Source organism: Salvelinus namaycush, chromosome 15 (assembly GCF_016432855.1).
Source record: "Salvelinus namaycush isolate Seneca chromosome 15, SaNama_1.0, whole genome shotgun sequence".
In the NCBI taxonomy this organism is placed as follows: domain Eukaryota; kingdom Metazoa; phylum Chordata; class Actinopteri; order Salmoniformes; family Salmonidae; genus Salvelinus; species Salvelinus namaycush.
Genome location: NC_052321.1, coordinates 29,971,878 through 29,991,235, shown reverse-complemented (window position 1 = coordinate 29,991,235; position 19,358 = coordinate 29,971,878). Strand labels below are relative to the sequence as shown.

At 41.7% G+C, this 19,358-nt stretch overlaps 1 protein-coding gene across 1 annotated transcript; it reads right to left on the bottom strand.

Annotated features, from left to right (window-relative positions):
- Positions 1-1,052: 1,052 nt before the first annotated feature.
- LOC120060415 (F-box only protein 33-like) lies at positions 1,053-17,499 on the bottom strand. Its single transcript, XM_039009720.1, has 4 exons — positions 16,989-17,499; positions 9,032-9,142; positions 7,929-8,596; positions 1,053-5,251 (listed from the first exon to the last, which is right to left on the bottom strand). The coding sequence occupies exons 1-4, from the start codon at positions 17,414-17,416 to the stop codon at positions 4,986-4,988; spliced, it is 1,473 nt and encodes a 490-aa protein (XP_038865648.1). The 5' UTR covers positions 17,417-17,499; the 3' UTR covers positions 1,053-4,985.
- Between the last annotated feature and the right edge of the window lie 1,859 nt (positions 17,500-19,358).

Here is a 19,358-nt window from a genome sequence, read left to right as displayed (position 1 = left end):
TAGAGCAGTGGCTCCTTCCTTGCTGAGCGGCCTTTCAGGTTATGTCGATTATAGGACTTGTTTTACTGTGGATATACTTTTGTACCTGTTTCCTCCAGCATCTTCACAAGTTCCTTTGCTGTTCTGGGATTGATATACAGAACGCGTCTCCTTCCTGAGCGGTATGATGGCTGCGTGGTACCGGGGTGTTTAAACTTGTGTACTATTGTTTGTACAGATGAACGTGGTACCTTCAGGCATTTGGAAATTGCTCCCAAGGATGAACCAGACTTGTGGAGGTCTACAGAAAAATGTGAGGTCTTGGCTGATTTCTTTTGATTTTCCCATGATGTCAAGCAAAGAGGCACTGAGTTTGAAGGTAGGCCTTGAAATACATCCACAGGTACACCTCCAATTGACTCAAATGATGTCAATTAGCCTATCAGAAGCTTCTAAATCCATGACAATTTTCTGGAATTTTCCAAGCTGTTTAAAGGCACAGTCAACTTAGTGTATGTAAACCTTTCCAAACAATTGTTGGAAAAATTACTTGTGTCATGCACAAAGTAGATGTCCTAACCGACTTGCCAAAACTATAGTTTGTAAACAATTTGTGGAGTGGTTAAAAAACGAGTTAATGACTCCAACCTAAGTGTATGTAAACCTCCGACTTCAACTGTACACTGGGTTAATGGGAGGTACAATTACACCAAAGGTAAAGCACTGCCATAAACTAGGATCAGCACAGGATTATTGTAATTCAAATTAAGCCAACATGAATAACAAAGCCCATGTTTGTCTTTTGTAATGCTTTTATTCACTGGTTTAAAAAAGAACCATTCAACATTCAGCTGGTTTACCCAATATGTCACTTAGGCTTTTCCTTCTTTAGCTATCTTGCATCACTTTTTCAAATCAAAATTCTCTACACTTGGCATTTTCACACCTGCACCAGTGGATTTCCCATTTGCAGATGTACTGTACATATCCAATGCGCTCACTTGAGACATAGTTGACATAACAGCTGTCCAAATATTTAAACATTTAGCAAAAATGGTAAAACCATCTTAAAGCTTAAACGTTCATAAATAGAACCCCGGAAATATGTTGCATAAGAGTATACATTATGTATTGATATATACAAATACGCAGTTATTTTCTTCCCCGGAAGCTTATAAGGACACAGCCTAGGTGTTCGCACTGCTAGTGCCCCATGGCCACTTATATGACTTATTTTGCATTAAAATATCCTGATTTTAAACAAATGCACAACATTCATACCACTTAAAACTGGGGCCTGCTGGCCAGTCTCATAGAGACCATGTCTGTAACCCACGGTAGCCTTTGAAACAGAGTTTCGCTTCCAAAGAATCAAGATCTTAAAACAATCACATTGTTATTTCCATTTGTAAGTGACAGAAAAATAAAAGCCACTGGATTATATGCGTTTGACTTGGCTGTAATGCAAGCAAGCCATTAAGAGATGTGACATGTTTTAAGCTCACCTCCCTCCTGACCCCCACAACAGTGAACTGTGGTATGATAGTGGTGCAGGTTTTTAATAATGGAATAAAACAAAACAGAATCCTCACTCAGGTCTCTTCAAGCATTTACGCTCTTAATAAGGCTGGTACGAGGTCATTTAGCTGTAGCTTTCGCAGCACAATGAGGTTCTACAGGTAACAGTTAACTCTGATGGACCTGCCCTCAAGCAGCTCACTGTCGCTATATAGCTTCCTCCTTTTCTACAAGAGAGATGTGGATTGTGATGGCATATAAAATGTCAAGAAAATAAAATAAAAAATGGGATCCAACCGATTTGTAAACTGTAATAACTTTTCTCCAGAATATAAAAATAAAATACCTCCACTGCTATGCCTGTTAACATGCAAAGTGAGACTGGGCTGCACAACCACTTCTATATGACTTCACACATCAAACAATTTTTTCAGCAAAGACCAATTGTGCATCATTTACTGGATCCAATTACCCCTAAAAAAAAACATTTAAATAAAAAAAAAATCCTTTTATACAGACATTTGGCCATTTTCTGTTGGTTTTTAACTCCCCAGTGGAATGTTCCTGACACGTCTCATAGCAGCGTACAGGGCTGAAAGAATCAACCAAACTTGATTTTATCTATACTTAAATGACATTCACTTTTCACAATGAAACTGGTGAGCGAGAGCTCTGTTGTTGACCAAGCCACAGCACAGCTGTGCACCACATGTGGTCCAACTTCACCCCATATTCAGTAGGTATATTTCTAGTAGTATTTGTGGAGGAGCAGTCATAGTAGTACATTTTGGCTGATCAGCCATTGGCCCTGCCCTATGCCAGCACGTTGGCACTTCATAAGGGTCGTTTCATACAGTTATCTTTGGCAGCTGATGCAGACACGCTGACAGACCGTTTTGTTGAAACCAGTGACTTGTTGGGAAAAAGATTCTTCCTAACTTTCATCATTTATTTTTTAGGTATGGAACACCTCATGGAAAGGTTGTTTCCTGCTCACGGGTGAGAAAGAGGTACACCATGCTTTGCTTCAAGCACACCATACACCCCCTTCTTTGATGTATGCACTTCTGAAACTTTACACACACAACCAGCCCCCACAACAACAAAAAAATGCAGAAATGCTTTAACGGTAGTGAAATGCTGTACTAGAACTGAACACACACAAAAAAAAAGCTACACTGGATTTAGGCACAGCATTAGGATGTTTTACACATTGTAACAATTGACTGGCATTTGTCATATTCTAACAAGGTCTTACACTACCCCTGTTCAGCATAAACAAGTTAACTCCAAATATAGAATATTATCTACATCCTTTTTGGTGTGGTACTAAAAACAAAAAAAACGTAAGAATCCCTCTGTTAACATGTATATAATTTCAATATTCCTTTATCACTTCTCATGCATCAACCGTCGATAGACTCGTAAGTTTAACCCAAGTGGAACCTTGCATGCAGGCTCATATCTTACTGCCACAACTAAACAGGTTAGTAGTGGATCCCATAGGCTGATCGTTACATTGTTTGAACCATGGATCACACACACCTTGCCATCCGATGCCAGCTGTTTCTAGGCAAACTTATTGTTCCCTCAATATACAGAACTTTGCATACTGTGTTTCTCTTCCTTGACTAAAATGGCTGGCTTTGGTAGTACCAATGAAAGTTATGGGCACGGAGGAACACTACAAATAGTAATAGCCGACCGACAGCTTCACAAATCACACAAGAACAAGAGAAACCTACACTCCTCTTTTCCAGAATGTTCCAACATCTCAGCAGCACAGAACAACCACAGGTCACCTATTCAAAGCCCCACACACTACTGCGTTATCAGTCAAGACTGGCTCCCGAAGCTTTACAAGCAACAAAAAAAGATATAAGGGGAATTCTGGATAGCAGACAACTTTACACATTAAAAAGGTTGTTAGCTTCATATTTACATTCTACCACTGAGCAATCAACCTCAGATTCCCTCTACTACTCTGAGCTCTAAAACGTCAAATACACGATAGAAAACGCCATTAAAAGTATTTTCACAGACGCACATCGAGGATGTTAACCTTTTTAAAAGTTAAGAGGAAACGAGAAGGCGTGTCTAGAAAAATAAAACCAACAACCTCTGGTATGCGTAGTGTTGGAAGAGCTCTTCCCACAGTATTAGTATCCAGTCACACCACCACGCACACTGGCCCGCAGATCAACAGAAAGCTTTATATTAAAAGAAAGCCTTCAAAATGGACACATTTACTGAAAGTGCAAAAATCCTGAGATTTGGAAGCAAGCAAGCAAATGCTTCCCTCCATCCAACGTTCAGCTGGTGAAACACTGTGGCCCTGGAGTCAGCCAACATAGCTGTGAACAAGAGAAACATGTGCAAGGAGTAGCTTTTGGCCATTGTTTAAACACCTTAATCTTAAAACAAATGTACGACTAAGTTTGTTTACCCCACATGGTAAAAGGGGCAGATTGGATGGCAAAAACTACTGATACTAGAAAACAAGGGGTTTTCCAAGGCAAATGTGAAGAAAACTGCATTAGACCGACAGACTAGCTGATTGTTTCATAGTATATACATCCTCATCATCTTCATATAATCATGTTTTGCCCACCTGAGAGGATTTTTCTGAGAGCAAACTGCAGCGTACGACTCGCAACGCTAACCCCTGACTTAAGTACTGCAGCAGAACGTAGGAAACTCAGTGTGGAAACCTATCATATCCCACCTCTGGGTTGAGAAGAACCAGCAGGATCTTAGTCCCGTAACATAGCAACAATATCATCTCCAAAACACAAAAGTAAAGAGCAGACAGGATCTTGCTGGGCTGGGGGGGGGGGGGGGGGCCTAACCACACACTCCATCAGCACGGTCCCTCCCTCTGCCGGAAGACTACAAGACTAATCTCCCATTTAAAAAAAAATGTGCACGAACAAGTACACAGGATTCCATCATTGCAAAAAGCCAAGGTGGATTAACCGCTTAACTCAGCACTTGCTGACAGACAAAACAAAAAGCATAAAAGAAAACTTGCAATACAACTAACTAAGCTAGCTGTGTAGAAAAGCCTCCTTGCAACACCAATCGCTCATTTAGCTACTAAACAAATATTCGACTATACTCTCCTAATCATAAGCAGGATATATATAGATAGATATAAATATAGAGCTAATACTGATAAACACGGCACAAAGGATAAGTTCATGCTACAGAGAAGAAAATAAACACAATTAAAAGATAAACGTATGTAAATGAGATGATGATCTAACCACCTTATAGGTCCCAAGACAAACACTGAGCATGTGCAGCAGTCAAGACCAGACCAGGGTTGTATTCATTAGGTCATTCAATGGAAAACGTTTTGTAACAGAAAATTTGCGTTGCTTATTGGTGAAGTGGGGTCCCTCCTGTTTAGGTCTTGTTTTCTTTTGTTTGACGCCTAATGAACACGACCCAGATGGCTGCCCGGGTCTGGCGGCTGCAGCTCTAGCCTACATGCCCAAGCTGAAGCTCTGCATCTCCCTGTGGAAGTGCTGGGTGGGCTCGCTGAGGACCAGGTTGGAGTCCATAGAAGGGTGCCAGACACGCCCCAGGCCCAGCGACACCTCCTTCACCAGGTTGTGGACGGGGTCACCCTCCATGAAGACCCTCTGGTCTGGGTCGAAGTCAATGCTCTCCTCGGACACAGCCAGGACCTTGAGGCTGGAGCCACGCAGACGGGAGATGGCCACCAGGTTGTGGGACCACACAGTGTAGCCTGTAGTGTTCAGACAGAGGAGAATCACATTGAACGCCACTGTAGAAAGAACATACTGGATACTGAATGTAAAACAACTCCATTTGATCTGTGCTATACATATCAACATGCTGCCAATATGACCTCTATAATACACACACAAGACATTAGGGCTGTCCCCTAATTTTTATTAGTCGACCAAGATACTGTTCTTTCAACCAATCGATAGGTCAGTTTTAAAACATGTATTTTTCCATATACTGACACATCCTATGAGTTTTAATCAAATCAACTATATGCACTGAGCTTGTCTGATGTTTTAAGCAAACCATTTGTTGAAATAATTAAGACACAAATGACTAGAGGGAGTTTGACCGCAATTGATTTGATTGTGCCGGACCTGGCTCAGACATGCCGCGCTGTGTAAAAAATAAATAAATAATTATTTTTAAAAAGACAGCGAGTGACTGACTAGCTCCCGTTGTCTCGCTCTCCTCACTGCTGCATCGACACCACAGAACATCAACAGTGTATCGCGCTGTCCGTGTTGCAGAAGCTGCAACATAATTTGCCATCTGAATGAAAAATTGTGTTACCGAAATCCCTAATCCCTAAATATTCCCTATTCCCTCAACCCTTGCTCTCTTTACGTAACCAATAGGGCCTGACCTACAGCATATCATAATAACATCAATAAATTGGTTAGAAACTCTGAACACAGTAACACGTGACAGCAAATTGGATGCAGAGGACTGACAGGTAAACTCGAAACGGGATAATGTTTACTTGTTGCTTACTGGTAAAGGGGAAGTCAGATGTGTGGAATAAATTTGACTAGTTGTGGAAAATACTGAAGATCAAGAAAAATGAGGTAAGGAGCAAGTGCTGCGTGCATATTATGTGTCCCAAACAAGTGCTGTTAGATTACAATATCATTTCTCTGACCGTTTGGAACAATGTAAACTACACTAAATACATTATAAGTGGACCAGAGAGTTGGTTGAAAATTCTTAACTTAAATGCTTGAATGCATTTCAAATCATGAATGACTGTGATGACATGAATTAATAAATTATTGATTCATGCAGTAGCCTATTAATAGTGCCCTTGACTTTATCCCCCCGTTACGTTAGTCGTATTATAAAATTGATTAAATAAAAACATTTGCTCGGGAGTCTACTCACAATACCCCAAAAAGACAAAGCGAAAACAGGTTCTTAGAAATGTTTCCCCCCCCCCAAAAAAACAAACAAAATACCTTATTTACATAAGTATTCAGACCCTTTGTCACACACCTGTTTATATAAAGGTCCCACAGTTGACAGCGGAGCTCAATTTCGAGTCTCATAGCAAAGGGTCTGAATAATTATGTAGATAAGCCATCTGTTTTTAAATTTTTTATACATTTGCAAACACTTCTAAAAACCTGTTTTCACTTTTCATTATGGGGTAGTGTGTAGCTTGATGAGGAAAATGTTTTATTGAATCCATTTCAGAATAAGGCTGTAACGTAACAAAATGTGGAAAAAGTCAAGAGGTCTGAACACTTTCCGAATGCCCTGTAAGAACTGAAATATAGGCCCAAGTTACGATATTTATACTAGACAGGATGTGCTCTTAGACCTACAGCTCAATAGTGGATATACAAGGCTGCTCTACTAAGCCAACTAATGAGAATGAAATTACTTATGATCATAATAATAACAATAAGAAGGAGATCAAGGAAAAAGGGCCAATTGTGCGCCGCCCTGTGGGACTCCCGGGCACAGCCGGTTGTGACAGCCTGGGATCGAATCAGGGTCTGTAGTGACGCTTCAAGCACAGCAATGCAGTGCCTTAGACCGCTGCACCAGTTGGGAGGCTTATGGATGATTTATAAAGTCAGGCACAATTTTCTTGGACAATTAAGGCAAAGTCTGTTTTCTCATCTCTCCTAACTTCGCTGCTGCCTCCACCGCATTGTTCTCAACACCATGCTGGTTAACTATTACGCACTTAGCAACATGGTCTAGTAAAAGGCGCCAATTCAACAGTGTACTGATGTGTTTCAGAACTGCGGACAGTGACTACATTCCAAAGTGTGAGAGGGCGCAGTTGTTAAAAATGTTTGATTTGTGTTGCACCATTGTTCTTACATAATATAACCATATACAGTTTCAGTAGCACATTTCTTAGACTGCTGGACTGTGTCATCCCCACGGCTTCCACAATGGATCAGTCCACTCAGACAGATGTCTTGTACACCATGATTTTTGTTGTTGTTGTTGCTACTCGGTCGACCAACAGCCTATCGCCCAAAACAATCAATCAACCAGTCGACTAAATGGGGTCAGCCGTACTAGACATTTTATTTTACCTTTATTTAACTAGGCAAGTCAGTTAAGAACAAATTCGTATTTTCAATGACGGCCTAAGAACAGTGGGTTAACTGCCTTGTTCAGGGGCAGAACGGCATATTTTGACCTTGTCAGCTCGGGGATTCGATCTAGCAACCTTTCAGTTATTAGTCCAACGCTCTAACCACTAGGCTACCTGCCGCTGCACATAACATTACTCCCAGAAATAACCAGTAATAAATATTTCTATCAGAAAATCTTATAGAACCCATGCCACTGGAAATCAATAATTCCCATTAAAATGTTAGGCTACACTAAAAGAGTGGTGAGCTATGTAATGCTAACATCTGGGCCAGGCTCACCGTGGATGACCAATACAGAGAGGTGTACGCAGCGCCAGGCCAGTAGGACCAGCGGGTCCTCGTTTCGGTTGATGCCAAGGTCAGGGAAGCCGGTGTCATCCCTCATCAGGACGAAGTGGCTCAGGGTCTTGTTGTACTGCTGGGCAATGAGCTCCAGGGTTCCGTCTGTGACCAAGGTGGAGTAGCTGTCCAGGTGGATCCTCTCCAGGGGAAGGCTTGGTTTTAGCACCCTCAGCAGGTCCTGGCTGCACACATCCAGTGCCATCACGTAGACCCGCAGGTTAGCGCTGCGTTCGACCAGGGCCTTCCAGTCGTCCTCACTGGCGGTGCCATCGAGCGGCTTAGCCTCCAGAGCAGCACCGTTGAGCATCAGGGAGAGGCGGTGTAGCGGAGCACGGTCTCCACCAGCCAGTAGGTGGCTCAACTCAGAGGTGAAGTCACAGAAGTTGAGGGCCAGGGAACGCAGGTGGACCAGCCGCTCCAGCTCCACAGGGGAGACCAGGCAAGGCAGCTGGTTGTCCAGCAAGCCGAGGTGCTCCAGGGAGCCTGCGCTGTGGTTGGACAGAGAGGCCAGGGAGCATGGGGTCACCACGCCCAGCATGAAGGCGGACGACAGCCACTTTATCTTCCTGCTGTTAGACAGAACCTCCACTAACAGCTGTTGGATCCTACCCCGGCCCAGAGGAAAACACAGAAAGAAAGTTTGAAAACTTTAGACATTTGTTCTGTTCCATTTCTGCAAATAAAGGCCTACTCACTGACAATGAATACATTAAAAAAAACTGTATGGGCAGACCAGAGATCCTATTAAAATGACCTGTGTGTTCTATGTAATTATATGAGGCAGAATTTCAACTGATGACAGTTTGTACTGTGATTTTGAATGATTGTGAACCTAAGTATTTTGCTGTGCGACCTCGAAGAAAAATCAGGATCCTAGCTTTATTAACTCAAATCATTTTCATTGTGTTCTTAAATTTCTTTGTGTGCTGACATTTTTCAATTTAGGCGCAAAAATGTTCCTGGTAAAAAAAGTGTAGAGCCCTGCTGTATGCCCTTTTGTTGCCCTGGGCAAGATGTAGCCTTGCCTAAAAGCTACTCACTCTTTGATTTTCTTGCCTCCTTGGTCAACCTGCTGGAGATCGGCACTGTCCAGAATGCCCTCATCCTGAAGAATGCAGGTATCCCCATACAGACTCAGCTTCTGGAGATTTCTGAGAGAGGGAGGGAGAGAGAAAGGGCCGAGAGAGAGGGTGTGTGTGTGAATGAGTGAGAGAGGGCCGAGAGAGAGGGTGTGTGTGTGTGTGAGTGAGTGAATGAGTGAGTGAGAGAGGGCCGAGAGAGGTGGGTGGGGGGCGGGGAGAGAGAGATATGAGCTTTAGTCAAAACCGGACACAAATCAGCCATAGTGGAGGTCAGTGATAGTATGTTGCAGACCACAATTAGAACAAACACAATCAAACAGTATACATGTCCTCACCAATTTGCCAGAAGGCCTCTGACAATAAATACCTTTCAACATCACACACTGGTGTCCACCACAAACCTAGCGGACTAAATTCCACTCCATGGTGACTTCCTTCACCATTGAACGGAGTTTGGTCCACTACCACAAACCCAGCTTCCCGCCTTTGATTGTGCCACTAAATATCTCAAACAAGTGTGTTGTAATTGAATGAACACTGGAATTACTTATCAACAAAGAAATGCCTCAAGACACCTTTAAGCCATCTCTGCAGCAGTGCAAGTGTAACTTTTCAGGACACAAATGTGTCCAAAAGATATTAGCATATTGAAAGTACACGTTCGAAAAGACAGAGTTGCATATCACCAGGGTTGGGGAGTAACGGATTACATGTAGTCCATTACATGTAAGTGACTACGAAAAAACGAACTGCCATCCGTTTCCAGCAAAAATATTGTAATCTGGTTACAGATACTTTTGAAAAAACTAGATTACTTTAAGGATTACATTAAGGATTACTTTTGAATTCAGAAAGGATGTTTGCGGGAAAAATAAAATAAAAAAATCGGACACTTCTGTTCTCAATGACATTCAAATCAGCATTGAAAAGGGTGCAAGTTTAAATGTATTCAACGTGTGCGAGTCTGACCATAAGTCAGAGACCACTATGATGACAAACCAAATGTGTTTGATGGATCGCGGGAAAACAGCAGGAATATACGTTTGTAGGCTACAGTCCAAGCTACGTCTTCCAATGATGTGACTGCTATCGGCATCCAAAGATCATCCAACTTGAATAAATGCTTGGAGGTGAGGATGACAGCAGGTGTAGTCTACAACGATAAAGATATCACTTATTGATATCTACATAGCAGCAGTGTGATTCACATCAATCACACTTGTGAGGCGTCTGAAAAATAGACAAGTACATTAGAGTGTGTAGTTTGAGAAACAGACGCCTCACAAGTCTCCAACTGACTGGTGTTTTGCCGGTATTATTTAATGAACCTGTCTCAATGTCAACAGTGAAGAGGTGACTCCGGGATGCTGGCCTTCTAGGCCGAGTTATTCTGTCCAGTGTGTGTTCTTTTGCCCATCTTAATCATAATTTTATTGGCAGTCTAAGATATGGCTTTTTCTTTGCAACTCTGACTAGAAGGCCAGCATCCCGGAGTCACCTCTTCACTGTTGATGTTGAGACTGGTGTTTTGCAGGGTACTATTGAATGAAGTTGCCAGTTGAGGACTTGAGGCGTCTGTCTAGTTTGAGAAATACTCTAATGTACTTGTCCTCTTACTCAGTTGTGCACCGGGGCCTCCCACTCTTTCTATTCTGGTTAGAGCCAGTTTGCGCTGTTCTGTGAAGGGAGTAGTACACAGCGTTGTACGAGATCTTCAGTTTCTTGGCAATGTCTCACATTAAATAACCTTAATTTCTCAGAACAAGAATAGACTGACGAGTTTCAGAAGAAAGTTTTTGTTTGTCCATTTTGAGCCTGTAATCGAACCCACAAATGCTGATGCTCATATAGTCTAAAGGCCTTTAATCAGCACAACAGTTTCAGCTGTGCTAACAATTGCAAAAGGGTTTTCTAACGATCAATTAGCCTTTTAAAATTATAAACTTGGATTTGCTAACACAACGTGCCATTGGAACACAGGAGTGATGGTTGCTGATAATGGGCCTCTGTATTAGAGGTCGACCGATTATCATTTTTCAACGCCGATACCGATTATTGGAGGACCAAAAAAAGCCGATACCGATTAATCAGCCAATTTTTTAAATTTGTAATAATGACAATTACAACAATACTGAATGAACACTTATTTTAACTTGATACATCAATAAAATCAATTTAGCCTGAAATAAATAATGAAACATGTTGAATTTGGTTTAAATAATGCAAAAAAAAAGTGTTGGAGAAGTAAAAGTGCAATATGTGCCATGTAAGAAAGCTAACGTTTAAGTTCCTTGCTCAGAACATGAGAACATATGAAAGCTGGTGGTTCCTTTTAACACGAGTCTTCAATATTCCCAGTTAAGAAGATTTAGGTTGTAGTTATTATAGGACTATTTCTCTCTATATGATTTGTATTTCATATACCTTTGACTATTGGATGTTCTTATAGGCACTTTAGTATTGCCAGTGTAACAATATAGCTTCCGTCCCTCTCCTCGCCCCTACCTGGGCTCGAACCAGGAACACATCGACAACAGCCACACTCGAAGCAGCGTTACCCATGCAGAGCAAGGGGAACAACTACTCCAAGTCTCAGAGCGAGTGACGTCACCGATTGAAACGCTATTAGCGCGCACCCCACTAACTAGCCAGCCATTTCACATCGGTTACACCAGCCTAATCTCGGGAGTTGATAGGCTTGAAGTCATAAACAGCGCAATGCTTGAAGCATTGCGAAGAGCTGCTGTCAAACGGATAAAGAAAGGCATTGATGTTTATGGTTAGGTACATTGGTGCAACGACAGTTCTTTTTTCGCAAATGCGCTTGTTAAATCACCCGTTTGTCGAAGTAGGCTGTGATTCAATGAGAAATTAACAGGCACCACATCGATTATATGCAACGCAGGACATGCTAGATAACTACACATGGTTGATGATTTACTAGTTTAACTAGTGATTAGGTTAAGATTGTTTTTTTATAAGATAAGTTTAATGCTAGCTAGCAACTTACCTTGGCTTCTTGCTGCCCTCACGTAACAGGTAGTCAGCCTGCCACGCAGGCTCCTCGTGGAGTGCAATGTAAGGCAGGTGGTTAGAGCGTTGGACTAGTAACCGGAAGGTTGCAAAAACAAATCCTCGAGCTGACAAGGTAAAAATCTGTCGTTCTGCCCCTGAACAAGGCAGTTAACCCACCGTTCCTAGGCCGTCATTGAAAACAAGAATGAGTTCTTAACTGACTTGCCTAATTAAATAAAAGGGGTAAAAAATGTATCAAGTAAGTTTTTTTTAAACAAAGAAAACATTTAAAAAAAGAAAAAAAAAATCTGCAAAATCGGTTTAACTAATCCAAAAAAAACGATTGTTATGAAAACTTGAAAATCGGCCTGAATTAATCGGTCGACCTCTACTCTGTATGCCTATCAGCCGTTTCCAGCTACAATAGTCATTTACAACATTAACAATGTATTTCTGATCAATTTGATGTTATTTTAAATGGACAATTTTTTGTCCAAAAACAAGGACATTTCTAAGTGACCCCAAACTTTTGAACGGTAGTATGACACACAAACACGTCAAAGTTTTAAAACACCTACTCATTTAAGGGTTTTTCTTTATTTTTACTATTTTCTACATTGTAGAATAATAGTGAAGACATCAAAACTATGAAATAACACATGTGGAATCATGTATTAACTAGGGATGCACCAATATGACATTCCGATAACGATATTTTCCTTGCCAAAACACCCGATACCGATAAACGATATTAAATTTTGGCGCCATTTTAAGCATTCTTGTACAGTTAAATTGTTGAAAACACACACAAATAAGTTATTTTGTTGGCATATACGCATGTCCCCATTACCAGTAAACCATAATCAAAACCTATTTCATTTATTGCTGTGCCATTTCGTTGTTCATTTGTTCAGTCGTTATATTCTCAACCTCTTTTCCATCTTGTCCAGCTGTGTCTAACATTTCACGTAAACCCCGTTTCTTGTCTGCATCGAAGTAGCGGTCCTTGTACCTAGCATCGAGCATGGTGGCGACACAGTAAAGAGGCTCAAAGAGAATGCCTGTTTACGAAGTAGCGGTCCTTGTACCTAGCATCGAGCATGGTGGCGACACAGTAAAGAGGCTCAGAGAGAATGTCTGTTAACGAAGTAGCGGTCCTTGTACCTAGCATCAAGCATGGTGGCGACACAGTAAAGAGGCTCAGAGAGAATGCCTGTTAACAAAGTAGCGGTCCTTGTACCTAGCACAGAGCATGGTGGCGACACAGTAAAGAGGCTCAGAGAGAATGCCACCGAAAAGCTTGTTCACAGCCTCTAGTAGAGTACTTTTGCACGTTTTAACCCCGCGGTCTGTGTTGGCAGTTTTGTTGAGCAGGCGTTTCAATGACATGACAGATGGTATCACGTCTGCTGCAGATGCAGTTGATGAGCTTATTTCTCGAGTCAGTTGTTCAAATGGCGCTAGGAGTGTGTTCATGTTTCCAAGTTTCAAACATGTTCTCAAATGCCATTGAAATGGCAGCAGCGGTATGAGAACCAGCACATTCTTGAGCATGCAATACAGCTTTTCTCAGTACGAAATCTTTGTCGACCCACTATGCTGTCAGACTAAGCGCACTCATGGGGCTGACATAGCTGGTCCAACTGTCAGTCGTGAAGCTAATAGCATGGATGTGCGTTTAAACAAAACTAACTGTAGTAGGGCAACATCTGAAAAATAGCGCCTACTTGGTAGTGTGCACCGGGGCTCGAGGTGCTCGACCAGTTGGCAAAAGCAAACATCATCCACGACAGAGAACGGTTGATTGTCAAGGGCAATGAATTCCATTATCTTGGCGTTAATGGATTTTGCCTTTGAGTTGTCTCGCTGAAATGTTCTTACTCTTTCAAATGACTGCTGGACTTCAACTTGTTTAGTTGTTGGAAGTGTGTGCCTAGTTTTTTTCTGCTTTTGTTCTAAGTAGTTGCTGAATGTCTGGGGGTGATGCACTTTCAAATGACTAATTAGGTTTGTGGTATTGAACGATTTCACTTTCTCCTCTCCTCGGGAAATAGCATCACAAACGTTGCATATAGCCTTTGTTATCTTCCTTTGAAACTTCAAAATAGATTCACACAGCAGACATTGTGGGCTAGGTTAGGAATGCTGTGTTGCACGTGTAACGCTGTATTTTTCGTGGCGTCATTACGTCATCCACCTATGTTATATAGGTATGCATGTCAGCTTTGACATTGGTTTTGCACATCGACGTTAAACTGGACATCGGGCCAATGCCGATGTTGGCATTTTTAGCTAATGTCGGCCGATTCCGATATGCTTACCAATATATCGTGCATCCCTAGTAGAAACCAGAAGAGTGTTAACCAAATCAAAATATATTTTATATTTGAGATTCTTCAAAGTAGCCACCCTTTACCTTGACAGCTTTACACACTTCCGCATTCTCTCAAACAACTTCATGAGGTAGTCAACCTGGACTGCATTTCAATTAACATATGTGCCTTCTTAAAAGTTAATTTGTGGAATTTCTTTCCTTCTTAATTTGTTGTGACACAGTATGGGGGGGGGGTTGTTAGAAAGAAGATAGCACTATTTGGTAAAAGACCAGGTCGACGACAGACCATCATTACTTCAAGACATAAAGGTCTGTCAATACAGAACATTTCAAGAACTTTGAAAGTTTCTTCAAGTGCAGTCGCAAAAACCATCAAGCGCTATGATGGTTCTACAGCTGCACCATCGAGAGCATCCTGACTAAGAGACTTGTTTGGGCCAAGAAAAACACACAATGGACATTAGACTGGTGGAAATTTGTCCTTTGCTCTGAAGTCCAAATTGGAGCTTGTTGGTTCTAACTGCCGTGTCTTTGTGAGATGCAGTGTGGTTGAACAGATGATCTCTGCATGTGTATTTCCCAATGTAAAGCATGGAGGAAGTGGTGTGATGGTGCTTTGCTGGTGATACTGTCAATGTTCGATTTAGAATTCAAGGCACACTTAACCAGCATGGAAACCACAGCATTCTGCAGTGATACGCCATCCCATCTGGTTTGGGCTTAGTGGGACTATCATTTGTTTTTCAACAGGACAATGACCCAACACACCTCCAGGCTGTGTAAGGGCTATTTGATCAAGGAGGAGAGTGATTTAGCGCTGCATCAGATGATCTGGCTGCCACAATCCCTCAACCAAATTGAGATGGTTTGGGATGAGTTGGACCGCAGAGTGAAGGAAAATCAGCCAACAAGTTCTGAGCATATGTGGGAACTCCTTCAAGACTGTTGGAAAAGCATTCCAGGTGAAGCTGGTTGAGAGAATGTCAAGAGTGTGCAAAGCTGTTATCAAGGCTAAGGGTGGCTGCTTTGTTTGACACTTTTTTGGTTACTACATGATTCCATGTGTTATTTCATAGTTTTGATGTCTTCCCTATTATTCTACAACGTAGAAAATAGTAAAAATAAAAAAACCTTGAATGAGTAGGTGTTCTAAAACTTTTGACCGGTAGTGTATATCCATTGATTATTGAAGAATATAACTTAAATGCCTCATGAGCTTAGTTCATCTGTCACACTCCATGAGAACCCAACAAAATATAAGCTTGTTTTTCACCAATGTTTGTAAACATTGGAAATGTAAACAAACGCTGGATAAAACTATTTTGATATCATGGATGGTCAGTTCTTGCATCAATAGCTCTGTCTATTAATCTGAGAGTGGTTTCATTTTTCCAGGCCCATCCCTCAGCTTTTTACCAAAAACAGAGGCGGGGCCACCGTTTTGTTATTGTTTCATCTGGATTTGCTCTTAACACAGCTGCATATTATGAATATATCAAAGTGTCAAACAAAAAAGTAAACAATAGGCCTATAGCAAATGCAGCATATGGCATTCATTTTTCAAATGTAAACAGCACTGTCAATAGTGCTCAAAGCATGCCGTTCCATGAGCGCAGCATTTATTTTTCAACTCGAATCAATGAGCCCAATCAATCCTCCATGACAACAAAAGCATAAACAACAGTAGGGATGGCTAATAAATCCTTAGTTTTGGGGTTATGCTCAAGTAAAACAACTTGGCTAATCTATACCTCCAAATCCTATTCTTGAAGATCACGTAGTATAACATTTATTGGAATGACTGAACTTCGGTTATTAATGTAAAGATATAATTTAATCGTATTATTATTATGTAGTAGAAAGCAATGGGTTAGAAGAGGCCTAAATAACCAACCCATAAAGTAAAATGTAGCATCCATATAAGGCCAGCTATGTAAACTATAACATTGATTTATCCTGCAATAGATATCGTTCAATTGGTAACATACATTTTTGCATTCTTCTTATGCCTCTTAAGGGGAAGTCATCTAAAAGTAACTTAATGTAATCACATTACGTTACCGAGTTTGGGCAATCCAAAAGTCACGTTACTGATTACTATTTTGGACAGGTAACTAGTAACGGATTACATTTAGAAAGTAACCCACCCAACCCTGAATGACAGCATGCTGCCAATGTCATTGTTGACCTCAGTGGTTGAGCCTAGCTAGATTCCCTGAGCATGACCACCACTGCTGCAATGTTGTTCAAATGTCATTTAAAAAACTCCTTGCAACATTCTTCGCACAGCAAGCAGAAAAACAGACTTCAAACTGACATGCCTTTTCCAAGTAGTTAGATTACAGCTTGAACAGACTGAAAACCACACAAGCAGTATAACGTTAAGCAGAAATCGTTAGAGTAACGACATGACCCGATTACGTAACGATAGTTTGTTTATAGCTAGGCTAGTTACTTAACGTTAGCTGACTACGACCCAACAAACACTCAAATTGACATGTACGGAGTTGCTGACTCAATTTGCTTTAAACATGTATTGAATAATTGTAGTAACTATCCAACTACCTGTTGTTTCGAATACATCCGAGCACACACAACACCTGTTCCAAATAGGTGATCATTGCGTCTTTCCAGCGATCAAGCAATTGAGGGTCGCGTTCTACAGGTTCTATCCTGCCCTCCACTCCGCTCAGTGGGCTTAGATATCCGTCCACAGGGGTAACCTCGAGATGTAGCTCCCGCACGAAAGAGCCAAAGTTCCTCATGAGAAATTCTAATCTTGGGGTCTGTTCGGAGCCAGAGCCTTCCCGGTTTGCACCACCTCCGACACGCAACTTCAGCTCCGTCCAAAGCGATGGGTAAAACAGACACTCCCTCCAGCGAGAGCACACGGACGAGGCCCGAAGCTTGTCACGGTCGGACAAGAATGAAAATATATGGACGATAAGCTCGCTAGGTAAAGCCATGGCTCCGACACACCCGTACAAAGCCATGGCGCAGACCACTAAACTACTGTATTAATCGCGGACAGAAAGTGTAAATATAACCGTTGTAAGATTGTGCGACAAAAGTCCAGTTCCGGTACTCGCTCTCAGTAAAACTAAACAGCCAGCAGATTTGCGTTCAATACTATTGGATCATACCACTTATGACTACGTGGGGATGAAAACAATACTCTGCAACGTTCCACATTTGAAAACAGGCCGACATCATTTATGTTTAAGTTACATATTCATATGTTAGATCATAATTTGTTTAACTTATATATTCATATGTTTGATATACTTTCATTTTCTGTAGAATATGTTGTTAATTTAGTTGTCATCTGCAAATATAGTTATTTTATCAAACCATTTGCAGTAGTGGTTTGGCCCAATTACTTATTTTCGCCATACCTCTCAAGTGCGCAAGGGGGGGAACTTTTACTGCAGTTGAGTCCCCCACATAAGGGGGCATTTTATTGAATTCTCTGCCCACGACAAGACCACCTCGTTTTCTCTTTGCACACTCTCTTTACCGTTACAGTGTAGGATACCATATTATTGACCTAACTAGCACAGCCAATGCTGTAGAAATTTAAAATGAATTATTTTTCAAGGACAATATCCAATAGCAGATACCTTCATCACATTTAGGGGTATTTGATTGAATGCCATATTCACATATTTGGTTGCATCCAACAATTTCTTATCTGTAAACTGATGGAATGGGAAAAAAGAACCAATCAAGTCGAGGCAGGAATCATGGTGTAATTGAATGCCGAGTTTGAAATGAGAAGTGCATCATGTAGAGAAGGAGAGAAAATGGCATCTTTGGGCTGGATGGCCTGTAAGATAAAGGACCGGTAAAAAATGAGGAAAGTGGAACATATGAGTAAATATGGAGTGGGTGATTGCACAAGCCTGCAAGATCTGATGAGGGAGAAAATGGTGGACAAGGAGAAAAGTGGAACATGTTTTGAGTGAATATGGAAAAGAGGACCATACAGAACTTTTGGAAGAGCTACAGAAGGAAATTGAATGTGACGAGAGTGAGGATGAAGTACCTGCGGTGAAGACCGCCGAGTTGGAGCCTCGTCCCGATGATGACAAGGATGATTCCGGCCCAGTGTGGAGAGAATGGATACTTGTATTCTGGCTGATCCATATGTGGTTTCAGGTTGGATGGAAAAAGAGGTTTGGAACTGTTGAGTTGGTGAAAGTAACTCAACAGTGATTTATTGTGTTTCTTCCATCCAGAGGGAGAGGGCACTCCGGACCATGCGATTAGGGACAAGAACTGTGACTTGCTTTGCTCTTCGAAGCAGGGCGCTGTTGAAAGGCGTGATAATGGGGTGGCATTAAGTATTGCGGAAGATCAGCTGAAATGGTAGATTCCTGGTGTCTGTGAGGCCCGCCGTTTGGTGCGATGCAGACCCGGTGGAGAGCGTGGTGAAATGGAGAAGACATTGGCTGTTCTGCTGAGTTTTGATGCAGAGTCTTTGCACAAGACCAAGTTAGCATGTGTTAGTTATCCCGTGAGAGTTTTTGTTCCGAAAATACTAGTGTTATAGGTGCCAAGCTTATGGTCATGTTGCAGCAGTGTGTAGGAGGGAGATTCCTAGATGTGAGAAGTGTGCAGGAGGGCATGAGATTAAGGAATGTGTAGTATCGGTGGAGAAAGTTGTGTGTGTAAGCTGTGGGGGTGCCCATGGCACTGGAGATCGGAGGTGTCCGGTGAGAGAAAGGCAGGTTGAGGTTTCCAGACGTCAGAGTAGTACAGAAAGTGTCATATGCTGAAGCAGTGAAGAAAGTTGTAGAGAAAGATGGGTACAGGGTGAGAGATCCTGAGGGGATTCCTGTGAGTAGGCAGAGACCAACAGAGAGGGATGGGAATAACATGTGCTTCAGTAAGGTGGGTTTCTTAGCATTCATAGCCATGGTTGTCAACTGTACT

Excerpts from the sequence above, each read along its gene's own strand:
- LOC120060415 (XM_039009720.1), bottom strand. The coding sequence starts at position 17,416 with ATGGCTTTGTACGGGTGTGTCGGAGCCATGGCTTTACCTAGCGAGCTT. Across the intron at positions 9,143-16,988 it reads GGATGTATTCGAAACAACAG|AAATCTCCAGAAGCTGAGTC; the intron begins GTAGTTGGATAG and ends TCCCTCTCTCAG. Across the intron at positions 5,252-7,928 it reads CTCTGTATTGGTCATCCACG|GCTACACTGTGTGGTCCCAC; the intron begins GTGAGCCTGGCC and ends TGAACACTACAG.